The sequence below is a fragment of the Sebastes fasciatus genome, chromosome 12 (assembly GCF_043250625.1).
Source record: "Sebastes fasciatus isolate fSebFas1 chromosome 12, fSebFas1.pri, whole genome shotgun sequence".
Lineage (NCBI taxonomy): Eukaryota > Metazoa > Chordata > Actinopteri > Perciformes > Sebastidae > Sebastes > Sebastes fasciatus.
The window spans coordinates 19,664,101-19,680,990 of record NC_133806.1 but is presented as its reverse complement, the minus strand read 5'-3'; the positions used below and the strand labels follow the sequence as shown (position 1 = coordinate 19,680,990).

Sequence of the window (16,890 nt, the reverse complement as noted above, 5' to 3'; positions counted from 1 at the left end):
TTGGTCAGTTTCAGTGTACAGTAACATGTACAAACCCCAGGTTTTGATTCAGGTTTTGATTTGCCGGCAGCTCCACCTGAGCAGTGTTCAGTCCATTCTTGTAATTCCCCCCCTCCACTGGTGATGTTGACACTCATTATTTTCATGTATATAACTTTATTGCAGCTTTGCCTTTATACAATAGATGAAACAAATCATTACATGTATATGGGTCTGGCCTGGGTTTAGACATTTAGAGATGATCAAATAAATAATTGTAATAAATACAGAGTTATGAACCCATTAACAGACTATTTTAATCAGGATGTCCAATACTACTGCCAAATAGAAAGAAGTATTGATGAGAAACATACACATGAAGGCTTTGTAATTATTTTTACATGTCAAAGTAAAAAACAACATTATTTTGCACACAAATGCACAACATTTAGTAGTTCAGAGATTAGTCACAGGCCTTGGACACGCTATAACTTTGTAGGACTTGACCTTGAGTACAACACTAGCAACTCCTCTCAGGTTGGGCAGAGAGGCCTCGCTCTCAGGAGGGATGAAGTGGAAATCTCTCAGCAAGTAAGCCGTGAACAGAAAGAGCTCCATTTTGGCGACAGACTCGCCCAGGCAGAGCCGAGCCCCCCCTCCGAAAGGGATCAGAGCCCGGGTGGAGCCGCCTCCTCCTTCCAGAAAGCGCTCTGAAAGAGAGACAGTAGCTATTTTATTTGAGATCTGCTGAGCCAAGTGAAAGGAATGCACTTCACCTCACAGTTAGAGTAGTACCTGGTTTGAAGCTGTTTGGGTCAGACCACACTGCAGGATCATGGTGAGCTGCGAAAATATTAGGAATGACGACCGTGTTCTTAGGGATGAAGTAACCTGCGATACTATGCCATAATGAAAAGTAAAAACACTGTTAGCATCCATACAAGTGACCTTTGTGTATGCCTGCTGACTGACAGACCGGAAGTATATCAATATATCAACATTCTATATACAGTACATATAAAACCATTATATAGTATTTTGTTGCTGATCTGGAACCAGATGCCAATACAAAAAATGTGAAAACAACCAATTTAGATAATCTTGGTGCTTTCAAGTTTATTTATTTATTCATGCTGATGTTGGGAGCAACCGTATTTTTAAAAAAAATCAGAGGCTCATTGTGCGCAGTAACGTTTCAGCCCATGCTGCTTACATATTTTCTTTTCCAGTGTTTGCATAATTGCTTTTTGCATAAATAATTTTATGCAAGCATTTTTTCAATTTCTTTCAAATAACTATTTCTTTATAGCCACGTTCGGGGAAGGTGTGCATCAAAGCAGTGCCAAATATGTCACATTTCATAATTCATCATGCTTCCAGTCTTGGTGTTGGACCAAGGAGTAAACATTATGAGTGAAATATTGTGGAAACAGATTTGTAAACTGGTCTGTATTGTACCAAGGAGTACCAGTGCCTGCTTAACAATATCTTATTTTATAGACAAATTATCTCAATGATATAGCCACTAATCTTCCAATTCTTTCATTATCACTGCACATTGTCGTTCAGCTGACCTGCTGTCTCTGATGGCTCTGTGTGGCACCGCCAACGGGGCAACTGGCCTGAGTCTGAGCACCTCGTTGATAAGAGAGCACAGGACAGGAAGCCTGTGTCTGTCACTGTACTTGGGGTATCGTCCCTCTAGGACTGTGCACAACTCCTCATACACTTTGGTCTGCACCTAAAGATTAAAGTAAGAGAGGAGAGAGACACTGAGATAACCTTCAGGGTGTGTAAAATATGGTGTTTTATTTGAAAATGATGTGCCCTGCCTCTGGTCTGTGCAAGAGGAAGGCCACAGTCCAGTTCAGCAAGGCTGCAGTGGTCTCTGTTCCCCCGATGAGAAGGTCCACAGTGGCCATGTGAACATGAACATCTGTCAGGAGCTGGAGACATGTAATTTAGTACACAAGCACTATTTACAGTATACTAAATTATCAATTCCAGTTCTAGTCTTGAATGAAATAAGATTGACTCCCAATCCATTTCAAATTGATCTACCTCACCTTTCTGTGTACTTACCACTCCATGCTCTGTGTTGTGATTTTGGTCAAGGCCCTGGAGGAGCGATCCTGTGATGGCGTCCTCATTTTTTTTGTCTTGTGACTGCACAGATGACAAAGCAACAGCTGATTAAAATCAACACAGCAGGAAATACCAGCACTGGTATTCATCCACTTTTCTGGATGCATACACAAAGAAAATGAACTTGGATTTGAAAGGACTATGACGTGAATTTATTTGAGATGATTTCTCATCTCTTGTTTTGGCTCTATAATAACATCCAAGCAGACTAAAAAGGTTATTTTCATGGGCTTAGATAAGGTATCTCGTTTTATGATTGTGGCTGCTTGATTTTAATGTTATCTAATCACCAAGCCACACCAAGCCATGCTTTTTTAACTCGTGACCAAAGCAACTTAGCATAATTAGATATCGCTATTGTATGTATCTACATTTTTAAACCTTTTTTTCTCTGGCGTTTGTTTTTTACTAACCTTGTAATTGTTGAGATGTTCTTTTATAATTTCATCTCTCTTGGCCACCTCTTTCAGGAGACGGGCAAACACAGGATTGGGTAATTTCTTTTGAGAGAACAAATGACATAATGTGTGAAAACTCATTCAAAAGATGTTTCTTAGTCTTTTTTGTGATCTATAGTCAAGATAGTGAATATTTACTGACTCTGAGTAGTGGGAAGGAGTCCAGAGCAGAAATCCAGGAGGAGCCCCACAAGGCAACGATCTCATTCAGACAGCTGTGCAGCTGCTGCAGCTCTGAAGAACTCTTATTATACTATAAAACATAGAGATTTATATTTTAATATTTCCTACCAATGAAATGCACTGTCCAGTAACAGAAAAGTACATTATGAATGCACTTATGCAATGCAAGCTTCTAAAAAGGGTAACATAAACAGTGACCTTGCCCAGTTCCCAACATAAACGGGTAACCAAGCACTGGTCTGCCACAACCACAACTGTTCATTGATGAAAAGCAGATTTCGCAACATCTTCGACACTCCGAGGTACAAACTGAGCTGGGGAAGGAAATATACTCACTTCTTTTCCAAAAGCCAAAGTGGTGATGACATTACTGGCTGCCACTGTGAAATCCTCCGACAGATCTACAGCACTGCCTTGATAGTCCATCAGAACCTAAACGGTGAACAAACCATGCTTTATCTTTTTATGTGACCACTCTGGAAATACCCCAACATTTGGTTTGCTGTCTGGATCTCTGCTTTCACATTACAGGCCATTATGTTTTTATAGGCTGGGTTGGTAATCTTGAGAAACTAGCAAGAGTACGCTAGATTTAAAAAATGATCCAACCAAAAAAAAAACAGTGTTGTCAACTCTTTTCCAATGAAAGCAGCTAGCAGCACTAGCTCCAAAAGTTGCTAAATCTAGCGAGATAGTTGCACAAGTTGGCAACACTGACAGTCCGTCTGTTCAGTCCTCCCTCCAAAGCCACTCCCCCAAAATTATCATTATCAACGTGAACAATGAACATGGCTATTGTTAGTACTCACAGCTGACAAGCTAGCAGCTTGTGGAAGACTTTGGCAATAATGTTACTGTTACATTCATGCCAATAAAGCATATTGAATTGAATTGAATTGAAACTGACTCGAGTGACACGCAATGAGTGCACGGGCAGATTGCGCGAAGGCAGGCCTTGGACAGCCACAGATACCAGATTTGTTTTCTTGTTTTTGTCAGAGGATTTGAATTATTGATTGCTGAGAATTTCCTTTCAACAAATATAACAAAAAATTTATTTGAACAACACTACCAACCATACCTAAGATAAAGCACTATATGTTTCAGTAATGTACAATTTGTTCCTCTTGTGTTCTGTACCTCTCTCAGATGCCGTGCCTGTCTCTCGATCACACCATGCAATGACTGCTGATAGCAACGCTGCAAAGCACTGTGGACGAGACGCCGATGTGCCCTCCACTCCTCATTATAGTCCCCCAGAGAGATGGTGTGCCCTCCCCCAGACACAATATCACCTGATGCAGGTCAGGAGAGGTCATGAGGACATACAATAATACAATAATTATGCATACTATTATTGCAAAATAAGTTTGAGTTGTTTACCTGTGTATGAAACTGGTCTCCCAGCAAAGTCTGACCATTTTTTCACCAGCGCTTCTTTTATGACTTCACTACTATTAAGTACCACCATGGCTGGAAAAAAACACAACAGGGTTTTTAAAAAATAGAGTTTTTTTAAGTCAGCATGTGATATAATAAAATTGAGCAAAATCCATAAATCTGAAACAGGATGATTGATTACTTGTGTTTCCACATTTCAGGCGGTAGATGCTTCCGTACCGCTGTGACAGATTGGTCAGGTGAATAGGCAGATGATCATGTGTCAGCTCCATCATGTTGCCTATGAGGAAGAGGCCGGGAGGACCTGGGAGGGAAGGAGACGAGGAGCGGGGAAGGAACTGATAGAGATACTGCAGCAGCCCAGTTTCAACTACAGGATGGAAGGAGTCAAAAAAGACAAAGGTAAAAAAGAGAGAATGAACACTGATCATAAAAATCCATCAAGTAGGGATGCAATGATCCAACTTTCAGTCCCGATACGGATACTGATCCCTGGGCTTTGGGTATCGGCTGATACCAAGTACTGATCCGATACCAGTTCTTAATTAATAAGCTGTGTGGGATCTTTCAGACTTGGCTTAACTTTGTTAAACAAAATGTAAAAAAAAAATAGATAAATATAAATTTAATAATATAAATTAGTTGTTTTTATTAAAATAATAGATCACGGGCGCCTGGTTAGCTCAGTTGGTAGAGCGGGCGACCATGTAACAGGCCTCAGTCCTGACCGCGTTGTCCCGGGTTCGAATCTGGCCTGTGGCCCTTTCCGCATCCACTCTCTCTCTCCCCCCTTTCCAAGACTCTATCCACTGTCCTGTCAATAAAAATGCTTAAAAAATGCCCCCAAAAAATAACTTCAAAAAAAATAAATAATAGATCACACACATGCAACTTGGTAAAAAATCTTCAAAATTAACAGGAATGCAGCAACAAATTGGTCGAAACTTAAACAGGAATTAAAATTACAGTAAATAATGAATATAGTATATAAACACAGAATTGAATTGAATAGATGGGGCCCATAGTCATCGATACCCAATCCATCTATTTGAGTCAGTATCGGCCCGATATCCGATCAAGTTCAGTGGTGTACTAGTTTTCCATGTGTTGAGTAAAATGTCCCATTCATTAGTATTAGTAAGGCTGGGGCGATTCGTCGACATAGTCGATTACGTAAATACGTCGATTTACGTAACGTGCGTCGAAGCATCGGATGACGTAATGAAAATGCGCTGCGCCCGGTCCGAGCATGGATTCTGATTCCCCCAGAGAGCAAGAAGCGTAAAAAAAAAAACTCTCCCACGTTCATCAAAGGTGTGGGAATACTTCAAACAAAGACCCAACAATCTGGAGCTCTGTAAATTGTGCAGAATGGAGATGGCGTACCAGAGCAGTACAAGTGCAATGCACCATCACCTGACAAGAAGGCATCCCGGAGCGCTGCGTGAAGAAGACAGCAACAAGACACCGCTGTAAGTCCTGTTTACTTTTTCATCACCCAGGCATGATATATTAAGATTGTAAAAGCGCGGGCATGTTTCTGTTAGCAGTAGTCATTTAAAGTTTGTTTTTAAAATGTTTCTTCATCACCACCATGTTAAAAGTATTTTATGGACCACTGTTATAGTAACGTAACGTTACACCATGCGTCATCTAACGTTGTTATCCGGCCGTTTTATATTTTCTGTTTACTTTAACGGCGATGTACGGGTGAGAAAATGGCTTATAGTAACATTATATATTGTTCTACAGTCTGTGACTGTTAGTCTGTAAATAGTTTCAATTATTTCTCTCTTGCTCCACGCTGATGCAAAAGTACATTTGCTAGTGTTTATCTTAACTGCATATTATTACAGTGATGAAATAAATCCATGTCTAAACCATTTAAAGTTTTAAGTTAAGTACTTAAGTAAAAATACTGATGAGGATTATTATTATTATTATTATTAGCCTAATGTCATAACACAACAGTGCTGTGGAAATTAGACCATTTTAAAATGTGCCACTATTATCATTATTCTAATGGGCTTTCTGTGTCTCTTTTTCAGGATAAGACAAAGCGGAGTGGAGGACTTTTTCCACAAAAAGAACACTGCATTTATTCCTTTTACATGAATTTACGATAGAAGCTCTTGTTTTAATTTTATTTTGGAGAAATTGTATGTTGGACTGAAAACAGATTACCAGTAAAGACTGAGATATTTTTTGTTGTGAAATAATGCCATAATAATATTCTTGTTTTATGTATATGTTTATAAGAGAAGATATTTGAATAAAGTATTGAAATAATAATGAGTCAAGTTTTTGATATTTATTTATAAAAAAAAAATTCGAATAATTGATGAATTAGTCGTTAAATTAATCGACTAATCGAAAAAATAATCGTTAGATTAATCGTTAAAAAAATAATCGTTAGGTGCAGCCCTAAGTATTAGTAATCATTAGTATCAACAGTATTTTACAAAATTATTGATTGTACAACCAGAATGTTCAAATATAAATATGAAGACAAGAAATAGATAATTACCTGTAGACTTACTTCCCTTGAGGTTTTCCTGTACAGTTTTCTCTCTCTGACCAGACATACATAACAGTACCATCAACAGCAGCACAACTAGAAACACAGCTCCCACAGTGATCACTGATATTTCTATCGCCATTCTGTGTCCTCTTGCTGGTGTCCCCTTCAGAAAGGTGGTCAGCACACTGCTTCCCCCATTTATAGCCTCTTCATCAGCCTGTCAGCCCGTTAGCTTGATACAATGTTGGTGTTTTAACTGAAATCAAGGCCGTCTAAACATGTTGCAGGACAACATATCTGATAATGAGATGAACGCAATGCATGTAACAAGAGACAGAGTGATAAACATGGCCAGCACTTGCTGAAGGGCGTGATAACACTTCACAGCTGACGTGACCGTCAGTCATTCTGGCATTTGTTTATCTTGTAGCCCAGGGAATGAAGAAACTTTCCATCAATGGATTTTTCACTGTTTAATTCACAGTTACAAAACCAAAATAAAAACACACTTCAGACCCACATTAGCCACATTTATTCCAATGGAGTGAGACAGTGCATATTCAATTACAGTAGTAGTGGGGTGGCGTACCATGGTGGTGCACAAGAAAGGATAAACCGTGTTGAAATGGACGACAGTAGAACAGGATACATAAAGTTGCAATAAAACATTTCTCCACTCCTGGTATATTTCCAGAAAAGAAAAAAAACAGATCAGAAAAAAATGTTGCACATTGAATCAAATGTACTGATAGCTGTCGTTGTAGCTATCAAAACCACTGTACATGCAATTTCAGTTGGAAATTGACATGCAGCAACTGTGAGATCCGCTGTCTTCTGGATTTCTGGAGCTTTTAATTCTCTGTCAGATGTATGAAGTAATCTTAGCCGTGAGTTGCAGGAGAGAACCTGGACGGTCTGAACTTCATCTCAGTGAAGGGAATTGAGGAGTCTTTACCTTTCCAGTCTATCCAGACAATTCCCTGTGTCAGAACAGAGACAGAAATGTGATAATATGTGGTTAGCGTGCTGTATCATAGAAGATAGAAGATAAAGTGTTTAGTCTACGTCCTTGAGAGGTGATTTGTACCTGATTATTACTGTTGATGCCGTAAAGACCGTTGAGGTTGGTCTTGTAGCAGTTCTTGTACCACCAGCCTCCCATGTAGGCCCTGGCACAGTGGATCCCCAGAGGATCAGGGTCCTTGTCCCGGGCTGAGAATGGACGTCCATTATGGTACCTCATAGAGTCACCTGACAGAGAAATAATGACATTGAGGTATGAATTATCAGGCATTTATCGTACAATATAGTATACACTGCACATGTTCAGTTAAGTTTTCACCTGCAGTTCCAGTGAAGCCAGACACTGTAAGTGTGTAGTGCCTCTCTACTGAATCAATGGAGAAGTTGGTGTAGTGAGCGTAAGCGGTGTCATTTCCAGATCGCATATCCACTCTCAGACTCACAGGGCCGACACTGGTCAGGTTGTGAAGGAGCTCATTTCCTAATAGTGGTAGATTTGGTAGAAAAGTGAACAGTTGCGGCTGATTTATTAAAAAATATATATATTTTTATGCAGATGTGATGGTAATAAGAAATTGCTTCAACTGTACCGAGCCAGAATTCTTCGCTGAGGTTTCCAAAGCCGGCGCTGTATTCACTCCAGGTTCTGTAGAAATCTGTCTTTCCATTCATCCTCCTCTGGATCATCTGAAAACACACATCAGGTTGTCCATTATCTAAATCCATACTGCCATTTCCTCAGTGAAAAGTTTTCAGATAACAGCAGTTTGTCTCACCGTCCAGCCGCCTCCATCAGTCTCCATGTCACAGTAAACTCTGACCGCTCCTCCATCTTTTCCTTGTGGGTAAATGTCCACCTCTCCTGACTGCAGAGCTCCGTTCAGCAGCTCCTGAGAGCACTCGGTAGGGTAAGGGAAACGCAGTTTGCCTAAAGGATAAAAAAAAAAAATAATAATAATTTAGTTGTCAAGTTTTAGTAGAGCACATAAATGAGCAGGGACTGAGTTACATGAAATACAACAACCTGTGATGAATTCTGTGGTGACAACAGATGTGTAGTGTCCGTCTCTCTCGCCTTGTACCAGAACAATATAACGTGACATTGGCAGCAGCCCTGTCAGCTTGTACTCTGTGACGGATTGGTCCAGGATCACCTCCTAATGTATACACAGAAAAGCACAGAAAGTTAGGCAATTCTGTTAATGTTGGGACTGTCTTTGTGCCAATGATGAGTGAATACTATTCACCTTTGTCTCCTCTCCTGCCACCTGGTAGATCAGTCTGTAGCTGTAATAAACAACAGTGGTAGTTCTCCATGCTATCACTGCAGAGCGGGCACCCACTTCATTGGCCTTAACCACTAAGGGACACAAACATGTATTGAGTTCATACTCTATACACACAAGTAAATAAGCCTGATCTCGCTTAATGTATTCCCCTCTCTACTCACCGTTAGCAGTAGTAAATGTAGTCGAGATGGCCATGCTCTGCAGACTGTCCTTCTGGCTCAGGACTTTGACTGTGTACAGGGTGCCTCTCTGCAGGCCTCTCAGCTGGTGCTCCACTGAGTTTCCAGACAGCATCACTGTCACTGTCACATTAGGAGCTGTGGCAAGAAGGAGAATTAATAACATTTAACCTTGTCATGATGAGCGCTTTGTCATTAGTCAGTAGGGTAATATTGCCACACTCACTCTTGGAGGACTCATAGCTGACGATGAAGCGGTCCACTTTCCCCAGACTGGGTGTCCATTGCAGCACAGCTCTTGTGTCTGTCACATTGACAACTTGCAGATGTGTTGGAGGAGCGGGCACTGCAGTCAAGAAACAATCCATAGTGTTTTTATTGCTGTTTTCACATGTGCAACTGTACATAACAGTTGCACATGTTGCAATGTTTTTGAGAATCGATTCAATATCACAAAACATAATAAACATAATATTTGATGTTTTCTTACACCCCTGCATAACAGAAAGCTTATTTAACTGTGTACCTGTGGTGATAAGGGATGTGAGAGCATCACTCTGGGCTCGGCCTTGTGTAGTAGTTACAGTGATAATGTAGGAGGATCCAGCAGACAGCTTGGACAGAACCACATAAGAGTGCTGAGACTCCACGGTCACAAAGCGGCTTTCCCCTAGAAGGACGATACATCACAAATATCACACTGAAACAATCAACACTTTCCAATAATAATCCACACTGACTGATATTTAGCAAGGGGGTTTTGACTTGTGATGCAGTATAAAGGCAGGCCTTTGACAAACCTGTGACAATGTTGGTGTATGTGACCCTGAAGCTGAAGAATGTGGTCTTTGGTTTGGACCAGGAAACAGTGAGAGAAGACTCTGTTACATTGCTGAAAACCATCTCTGTGGCTGGCTCAGGACCTGATGAGAGAAAACAGGGAGATTTTTATTCACATGTTGCTGCTCCCAGTACTGATCCCTGGTTGTAGTGGAAGAAATATGCATAAATGAAAAATGTAGTACAACTTTAATTACCTGTAATTGCAGTTGCTCTATGAATCTTTGATTTCCTCTCAGCTACAGTGCCATACACATGCAGGACGTAGCCTGTGCTTGCCCGAAGGTTACTGAACTCAACAGAGCGAACGCTGCCAGGGACCACCATAGAGATCCTCTTTGTTTCAGCTTTGCCTCTCGATAGAACAGCTTTACCGGAGGCGACAGTTGTGTTGGTGCTCTCACTCAGAACCTGGACTTCAGTTGTGTTCTTAGTTGTGGAGGCCTTGTCTCCTTCAAGAACTTCCTCTTCAAACTCCTCGTGGTCGTCTTCGCCACCTTCTGTCTGTGGCTCTCTTCTGATCACCGTGAAGTTCTTGAACATCCCTTGTGGTGCTGACCACGTGACAGTGAAGCTGTAGGAGGAGATGTTCACAACCTTTACGGAACCTAATCCAGATCCTCCCATCCTCTTCGAGCTCCCAGAGCCATGGGTGGTTGTTTTATCCTGCAGAACTCGAGCCTCGCCTGACGTCGCTGGAACGGTTGAATTCACTAGATACTGACTCCTTTGTGTAACCTTCTCTTTTCCAATTTTGCCAGCATCGGTTTGTCTGTTGTCAACAGATTGCACATTTGTTGTGTCTACTTTGATTTTCTTGGCCAGTGTGGATTGCTCCATGGTCTCCTTCCCTGTTCTGGTTTTGTTTGTTCCCACGACCTTGGTCAGAATGGTCACAATTTTAGCCGTGCCATTAGATTTCTTCACATTACTCTGGGTTACATTGGTTTGAGGTTCGTCTTTCAGTTGGTCAGATTTAGGATGTGTTCTACCGGCAGTTCCTTCCTTAACAAGCTTGAGGTCAGTTTTTTGGAGGACCCTTTTAGAGGTCAGGACTGTTGTTTTGCCTTTGCGGGCCTCTTCCTGCTTTCTTCCCTCATGTTTCAACAGAGCTTGACCAACAGTTGGGCGATTGGTCTTTGTGGCACTTGAAATAGTTATTTTCTTAACGGAGGCTTCTTGTTTTGCTTGTGTCTTAACAAGACCTGCTTTAGCATTAGTAGCCACTTTGGGTCTAGTGTCAGTCTCTTTGGCTTCAGACCCCTTCTTCTGTTCCCTCTTCTGGAAGAGTGTTTGTTCTACTTTGGTGGTTTTCTCCTGCATGCTTTCCTTGTCTTTGTTCACTAGCAGGGTCACTGTTTCCACGGTTACCTTGACCTTTCCTTTGGCGGCTTCTGAAATAGCAAAGTATGAATGAGATATCAGTTAAAGTGCAAGTAAAGAATAACTTTCTCTCACTTAAAAACATGTCTCTAATGCTACCACATCCATATAACAGTGCAGACTCTCACTTACTTTTATTACACTCGGCTCCTTGTGCACACTTACTGCAGTCTGGACCCATGAATCCCTGTTGGCAGATACATTTCCCCTTCTCACATTCCCCATTGCCACTACAGTCCTTTGGACAATTTGCAGAACATGGACCTGGGCAGCAACAAAAATAACAAACATTACTAAATCCACATCTTTAATGAGGTGTGTCAAATATAATAATCTGGTGAATATGACAGAATCATACATTTGTCTTTAAAGGAGGTCATCTCTCTTTCCAGTCGGGCCACGCGTCCTTTCAGCGCCGACATCTCGGCCTCACATCCCCCGCCGCAGCCACCAGGCAGCAAGCTGATCTTATGTGTCATCACCAGAGGAGCGCCAGGCTTCAGCTTCAGCTCCTGCTCCTTGCCGTTGCTCGAGTCGCAGCCATCAGTGATGACTACCTTGATTGGCTGTGCAGGGGCATGCTTTTCTTTGGTGGTGGTGGCGACGGGAGCTTTGATTACAGCGGCCTTTGCTGGTGTTGACAGAGCAGTTTGAACTACCGTGGGGGCAAGCTTGGTGGAGGGTGATTTTGCTACAACAGTCTGATTGACGGAGGCTGTGGGCTTGTTTTTGGTGGTTTTAGCGCCACTGGCAGGGACAGACTTTGGGGCTGTTGACTGAACATTTTGAACTCCAGTGGGGGCAGGCTTGTCTTTGGCAGTCTTCCCATCACTGGTTGAAGGAGATTTCATTGAAACAGTCTGATTGGCTGAAGGTTGGAGTTTGTCTTTGGTGGTTTTAGCACCACTGGCTGAAGCAGACTGAACATTTGGAGCTCCAGTGGGGGCAGGCTTGTCTTTGATAGCCTTCACTTCATTGACTGTAGAGGCCTTTACTGCTGCTGCGGCTGGAGCGGATGAAACTGTCTGATTGACTGTGTTTGGCTTTAGGGTTGGGCGAACGGTCTGTTTGGCGAGAGTAGCAGTGGTTTTTGGTTTTGACGGGGTGAAAACGGCATTGGGTCTGGTCGCGTCGCTTCCTGTGGAGTTTCTCCTCTCATTGGTTGGGGATTGAATGGAGGGTAATGGGGTGAGAAGGAGGAGAAGTCCTAGAGTAAACATCATTTTTGAGCCAGCAGCAATAGCCAGAGATGGTATTGCCTTTGGTGGATCTGTATGTATGTTACTGTAAAATTATGAACTCCTTCCTCTATATTTCTGTGGCCACTTGTAAAGGGTAATATGCCAGGTCTTTCCTAGAAATGAAAAAAAAAAAATGAAAGAGCTGAGTTATAACTGAGTTTAATGCATGAAATGTTTTGCCAAAATCATTTTAGAACTTTTTTTAATCCCAAGAAAGGCTTTGCTTTTTCAGCCAGCTTCACATTCACAAAGTTCCTATTCACACTTCGATGCTACCTTGTACAACCCTCCACTGACTATTAAGATGCTACACTTAGAGCAATTTCAGGCTTTGTACCTTGCTCAAAAGTGAATTGACAGCAATGGCTAAAGCAAGAGACAGCATTACTTACTTTTCAATTCAGTTTGAGAAACTCATTTTGGTAACCTTTCAGTCAGGTAGAAGGTTGACTTTGTGGCTACGGGTTCTCTAAAAGGTATATGATCTGACATTTGAGAAGGTTCACTGAGCAAAATCATTCCCAGTGGATGGATGCATAAAAATATCAAAATGTGTTTAAGATATGGTTTTACGTCTGACTACACATACGCGTTTCTTTTATGGTACACTGTTTATTGAACTTTCTTAATTCAATTCTACCTGAGCACCAGTGCAAGCCATTGGAAACAAACAGAGTAAACATCATGGACAAAAATATTACTGAGTTGAAATATCAATCTGAACAAAAGGTTCAAGAAAAAATTATATTATAACCTTTTTTTGTGTCTACTGGCACACTTTTTAAAGTGAAGAAAAAACAAATATAGGATGATAAATTGCAGCAGTGTGTGTATCAGCCATAGTAGTTAATTCAATGGCTTGCCAAAACAAGTAAAAGTCTAAATTAACTGATTTTGAACAGGAAGGAAGAAGGTGACTTGAGCGGGAAGTCTCTGCTGGAGAGACTATGCAGAGAGGTAACAGAGCATCACTGTATAGGACTGTGGGACACTGTACGTCTTTCACTATACAGAAGGTTACATAATCCGCTGCACCCGCAACTCATAAAACCACTAAAAGAAATATGTGCAGTCTTGGCTTTAAAACGGCATAAAATCAAATAAATCTTGCAGCATGTAAACAAATTAGGATGCTTTGCTACACAGCAAGCCCTTTTTTAAATGTTGCATTGGAGTGCATGGATTAATTGCCTAATTGGCTGCAGTATTAACTGAATAATAACTTTTTACCTATACAAAATAAATGTTCACACTAGCACAGTATTAATTTTGATATAATGAAACATAATACAATTTTTTTTAGGTAAATTACAATAGGTATAACCATGCTACATAATGTGTGCACACTAAAAATGGCATATCATGTTCACCAGTCACTGCATCTAGTGCATGTGTAACTGTTTAATGTCTTTTTTAGCAACTAAAACACTGTATTATACAACAACATGACCTTTTCCACACAAATGTAATTATTCAAAACCCTCAGAATAAATTCAGCTGTGCACTATAAAAGCATTCTGATGTGAAGGAATATCAACAGACACCAAAGTGGAGGATATTCATTCAAATAGTTACCACTCTGATATCATAATAAAAAATATGAACTTACCAGAATAATGACTTAGTTCTTGGCTTTATCTCTCTCTTTGTGTTGTTCCCTCCATCTGAGTGGAAAAGCTCACACAGACTTGCTGGATATGATCAGGGAGGGAAGAGGTGAGAGAAAGGACCACCACTAGAAAGGAGGAGAGTGATAAAGTCTGCTCCTACTTAAGGACCCCCCCCCCTCCCTTCCTCCACGCCTAGTGGTCCCACTCTCTCAACCACCATGGAAAATATTTGTATTGGACTTACAAGAAGAGTGACATTTTTACACAGATTTGTGTATCAAATATGATCAAATACTCTCTTGTATTCTGTTTTTCTGTTCTTTTCTCTGTTTGTAATGTTAATTTTGCTGGTAGATTAAACAATTAAGCTTCAGTGATTCAGTGATTTTCGGTAAACATATGAATAATGAATCACTTTGATTGCAACTTTCTGGTGTAATCTAACATAAAATGTTATAAGGCTTTTAGTGAAAATGCAGTTTTGCTCTCAAATTGCAGAACATGCTAGGACATTCTTTTTGTTTTCTTTCATGTACTGTAACACAAAAATAGCCTGCATGTTTCAGCTTTGCATGATTTGCTGATGACAGTTATTCCAGTGTCTACTGTCTGTAACTTGACTTATACCAGACATTAACACCTAGACACAGCTTTGATTGAATAAAGCCCTGGTCTGAGAATCATGATTCAGCTGGAATACATAGCATAACACTGCAGGTATTCAGTGCAGACTCTGGGGGACAGGAACCTCTCGCTATATGAATTGGCTGTTTGTTGGAAGTAATGAGATGTAACTACGTGGGAGTTATGTAAGTGACCAAGTATCCACCAGATTTAAGGAATGCTCTGTGGAGGCTCTGAATCTCTGACCAAATGGCCACCCACCATCCCACCTTTTGTAAACCACATGAGACACGTATATCAAGGGTCGAGAGCAAACGGGCTATAAGTGACATTTTCCTCTAATTTTACGAGAGAGCAGAAACAAAAGTTTATATCATTGGAGCTTTTTTATTGTAAGACACACTGACATGGATTAAGATTAAGTTATTCAATGAAAAACATTTCATATTTTTTGAATATGCCATTCCTTTGAAGTCATAACAGACTGCAATCAGTGTATTCACCCAATGCAAGCAATAATTCATGAAAAAATCTAATAAACAGTTTAAATGTAATATCCAATAAAAAGCTATTCTGGTAAGTGACAAAAACATGTTACAGTAACTTCACTCATAATAGGGCTTGCTGATATGGCAAAAATCCTCTATCACGATATACTGTAGGTCATTTCATCCTCGATAACAATATATCATCGCATGTTTTCTGGTAATTCAGTAAATAGTTTACTGTATATGAAATAACCAGATGGTAAAGCCTATTTTTGTACACTCTTGTGTGAATTAATACTGGACATTTTGAAGGTCTCGGTCTTGTCTCGGAATCAACCGCATTTTTACTCAGCCTTGTCTGGGTCTCAGACAAAAAAGACTCAGGATTTTATTTCAAGATCATTCAAAACCACAACAGCGGGTATATCACTTAATTGTTATATATGGCAATTAAAGAGGTGAATGAAGAGGAGTCTTGATTTGTTTTCTGTGGGTGTTTTTATGGGAATTGTGGATCTTTCAGATCAGTTTGAGGAGTGCCTATGGTTTGCATGTTCAACGTTTTATTGTAAGTGTGTCATGCAATGTGGCACTCATGCTGGTTTGGTCTTGACTCGGTCTTGCCTTGGTCGACACACTCTGGTCTTGGTCAGGATTTGGTCTTGGTTTAAGTGGTTTTGACTACAACATTTGTGCTTACTGAGATAAATACATTGTAGATGCTACACAGTATGTGATGATCACTCACCCTGCATGAGTCTAATGTGTAGTTAGGGTATTGTCTCATCTATACATAATGAAATACATCTTTACCGTCAAAGTTTTTATTTACTAAGACAGTGAGTATGCAAAACCATATTGCATAACCGCTGTGAGACTCTGGCCAATGCTGCGAAACCGCTCTGTCCTAATCTATTACTGTTACATGTACTCACGCTATATATGTTGCAGTGTGGGTATGTAAGAACCCTCACAGTAAAAAATATATTTACCTATAGATATTTTAGTTGCAAATGTGTTGAGCTGACATGTTTTTCTTGGCACGTACACTGTGTTCTGATACTGAAAGACAGCTAGTCTACAGTACATTACTGCAGCATCGCAATGTAGTAGACAATAAATTGGTGATCAATGTACTTATTCTGGTTATTCCAGGTATTTGCCATTTGCCAGTCAGCACCGTGAGTTGTGTGTGAATGGTCTCTCTCACATAATGTCTGATTTACACCTGGATTTTTGGCAAAGCTGGGCCTACGGTGGATTAATTAAGTTTGTAATCACTATTAAATATATTCTGCATTCACATGTAGGGACAAGATTTTGGTATCGGAAGCGTTCTGGTTTCCGTTTGTAGTGCGAGTAGTATTGACCAATCAGGTTCGAGCAGGCTTTGGTTGAATGCAGGTAAACACGCATTGGCCGAAATGCAATCTCGGAACCCACCGGCTATCATCTGACGATGATTTAGATTTTTATTGATTTAAAATTAGTTTGTAAACTGTTCCGAGATTGATCCGTTTTTGGAT

General features: G+C 40.6%; 2 protein-coding genes and 1 long non-coding RNA gene across 4 annotated transcripts in view; 1 reads left to right on the top strand and 2 right to left on the bottom strand.

Moving 5' to 3' along the window:
- LOC141779227 (uncharacterized) overlaps window positions 1-16,890 on the top strand; it is a 35,960-nt gene that overhangs the window by 2,079 nt on the left and 16,991 nt on the right. Inside the window, exons 2-3 of the long non-coding RNA XR_012596230.1 lie at window positions 3,915-4,069; window positions 4,367-4,568. This is a non-coding gene — a long non-coding RNA (uncharacterized LOC141779227). The remainder of the gene's footprint in view (window positions 1-3,914; window positions 4,070-4,366; window positions 4,569-16,890) is intronic.
- cyp21a2 (cytochrome P450, family 21, subfamily A, polypeptide 2) lies at window positions 140-7,000 on the bottom strand. Of its 2 annotated transcripts, none has more exons than XM_074653965.1 (12): window positions 6,706-7,000; window positions 4,348-4,536; window positions 4,149-4,238; window positions 3,906-4,060; window positions 3,102-3,197; window positions 2,725-2,835; window positions 2,538-2,624; window positions 2,062-2,145; window positions 1,812-1,925; window positions 1,554-1,720; window positions 775-878; window positions 140-689 (listed from the first exon to the last, which is right to left on the bottom strand). In XM_074653965.1, exons 1-12 carry the CDS (start codon window positions 6,824-6,826, stop codon window positions 436-438), a joined length of 1,572 nt encoding a protein of 523 aa, XP_074510066.1. In that variant the 5' UTR covers window positions 6,827-7,000; the 3' UTR covers window positions 140-435. The 2 variants fall into 2 exon arrangements, with proteins under 2 accessions (XP_074510066.1, XP_074510065.1); XM_074653964.1 differs by having other exon boundaries at window positions 6,694-6,996.
- Window positions 7,152-14,750, bottom strand: tnxba (tenascin XBa). The gene is made up of 15 exons (XM_074653963.1): window positions 14,252-14,750; window positions 11,760-12,755; window positions 11,534-11,665; window positions 10,216-11,412; window positions 9,979-10,101; window positions 9,705-9,848; window positions 9,405-9,524; window positions 9,161-9,316; window positions 8,958-9,070; window positions 8,735-8,867; window positions 8,487-8,638; window positions 8,301-8,397; window positions 8,030-8,191; window positions 7,775-7,938; window positions 7,152-7,667 (listed from the first exon to the last, which is right to left on the bottom strand). The coding sequence occupies exons 2-15, from the start codon at window positions 12,622-12,624 to the stop codon at window positions 7,569-7,571; spliced, it is 3,657 nt and encodes a 1,218-aa protein (XP_074510064.1). The 5' UTR covers window positions 12,625-12,755; window positions 14,252-14,750; the 3' UTR covers window positions 7,152-7,568.

Excerpts from the sequence above, each read along its gene's own strand:
- cyp21a2 (XM_074653964.1), bottom strand. The coding sequence starts at position 6,826 with ATGGCGATAGAAATATCAGTGATCACTGTGGGAGCTGTGTTTCTAGTT. Across the intron at positions 3,198-3,905 it reads AGGCACGGCATCTGAGAGAG|GTTCTGATGGACTATCAAGG; the intron begins GTACAGAACACA and ends TTCACCGTTTAG. Across the intron at positions 2,836-3,101 it reads CTTTGGCTTTTGGAAAAGAA|TATAATAAGAGTTCTTCAGA; the intron begins GTGAGTATATTT and ends TATGTTTTATAG.
- tnxba (XM_074653963.1), bottom strand. The coding sequence starts at position 12,624 with ATGATGTTTACTCTAGGACTTCTCCTCCTTCTCACCCCATTACCCTCC. Across the intron at positions 11,413-11,533 it reads AGGAGCCGAGTGTAATAAAA|AAGCCGCCAAAGGAAAGGTC; the intron begins GTAAGTGAGAGT and ends TTGCTATTTCAG. Across the intron at positions 9,071-9,160 it reads TACATTTACTACTGCTAACG|TGGTTAAGGCCAATGAAGTG; the intron begins GTGAGTAGAGAG and ends TGTGTCCCTTAG.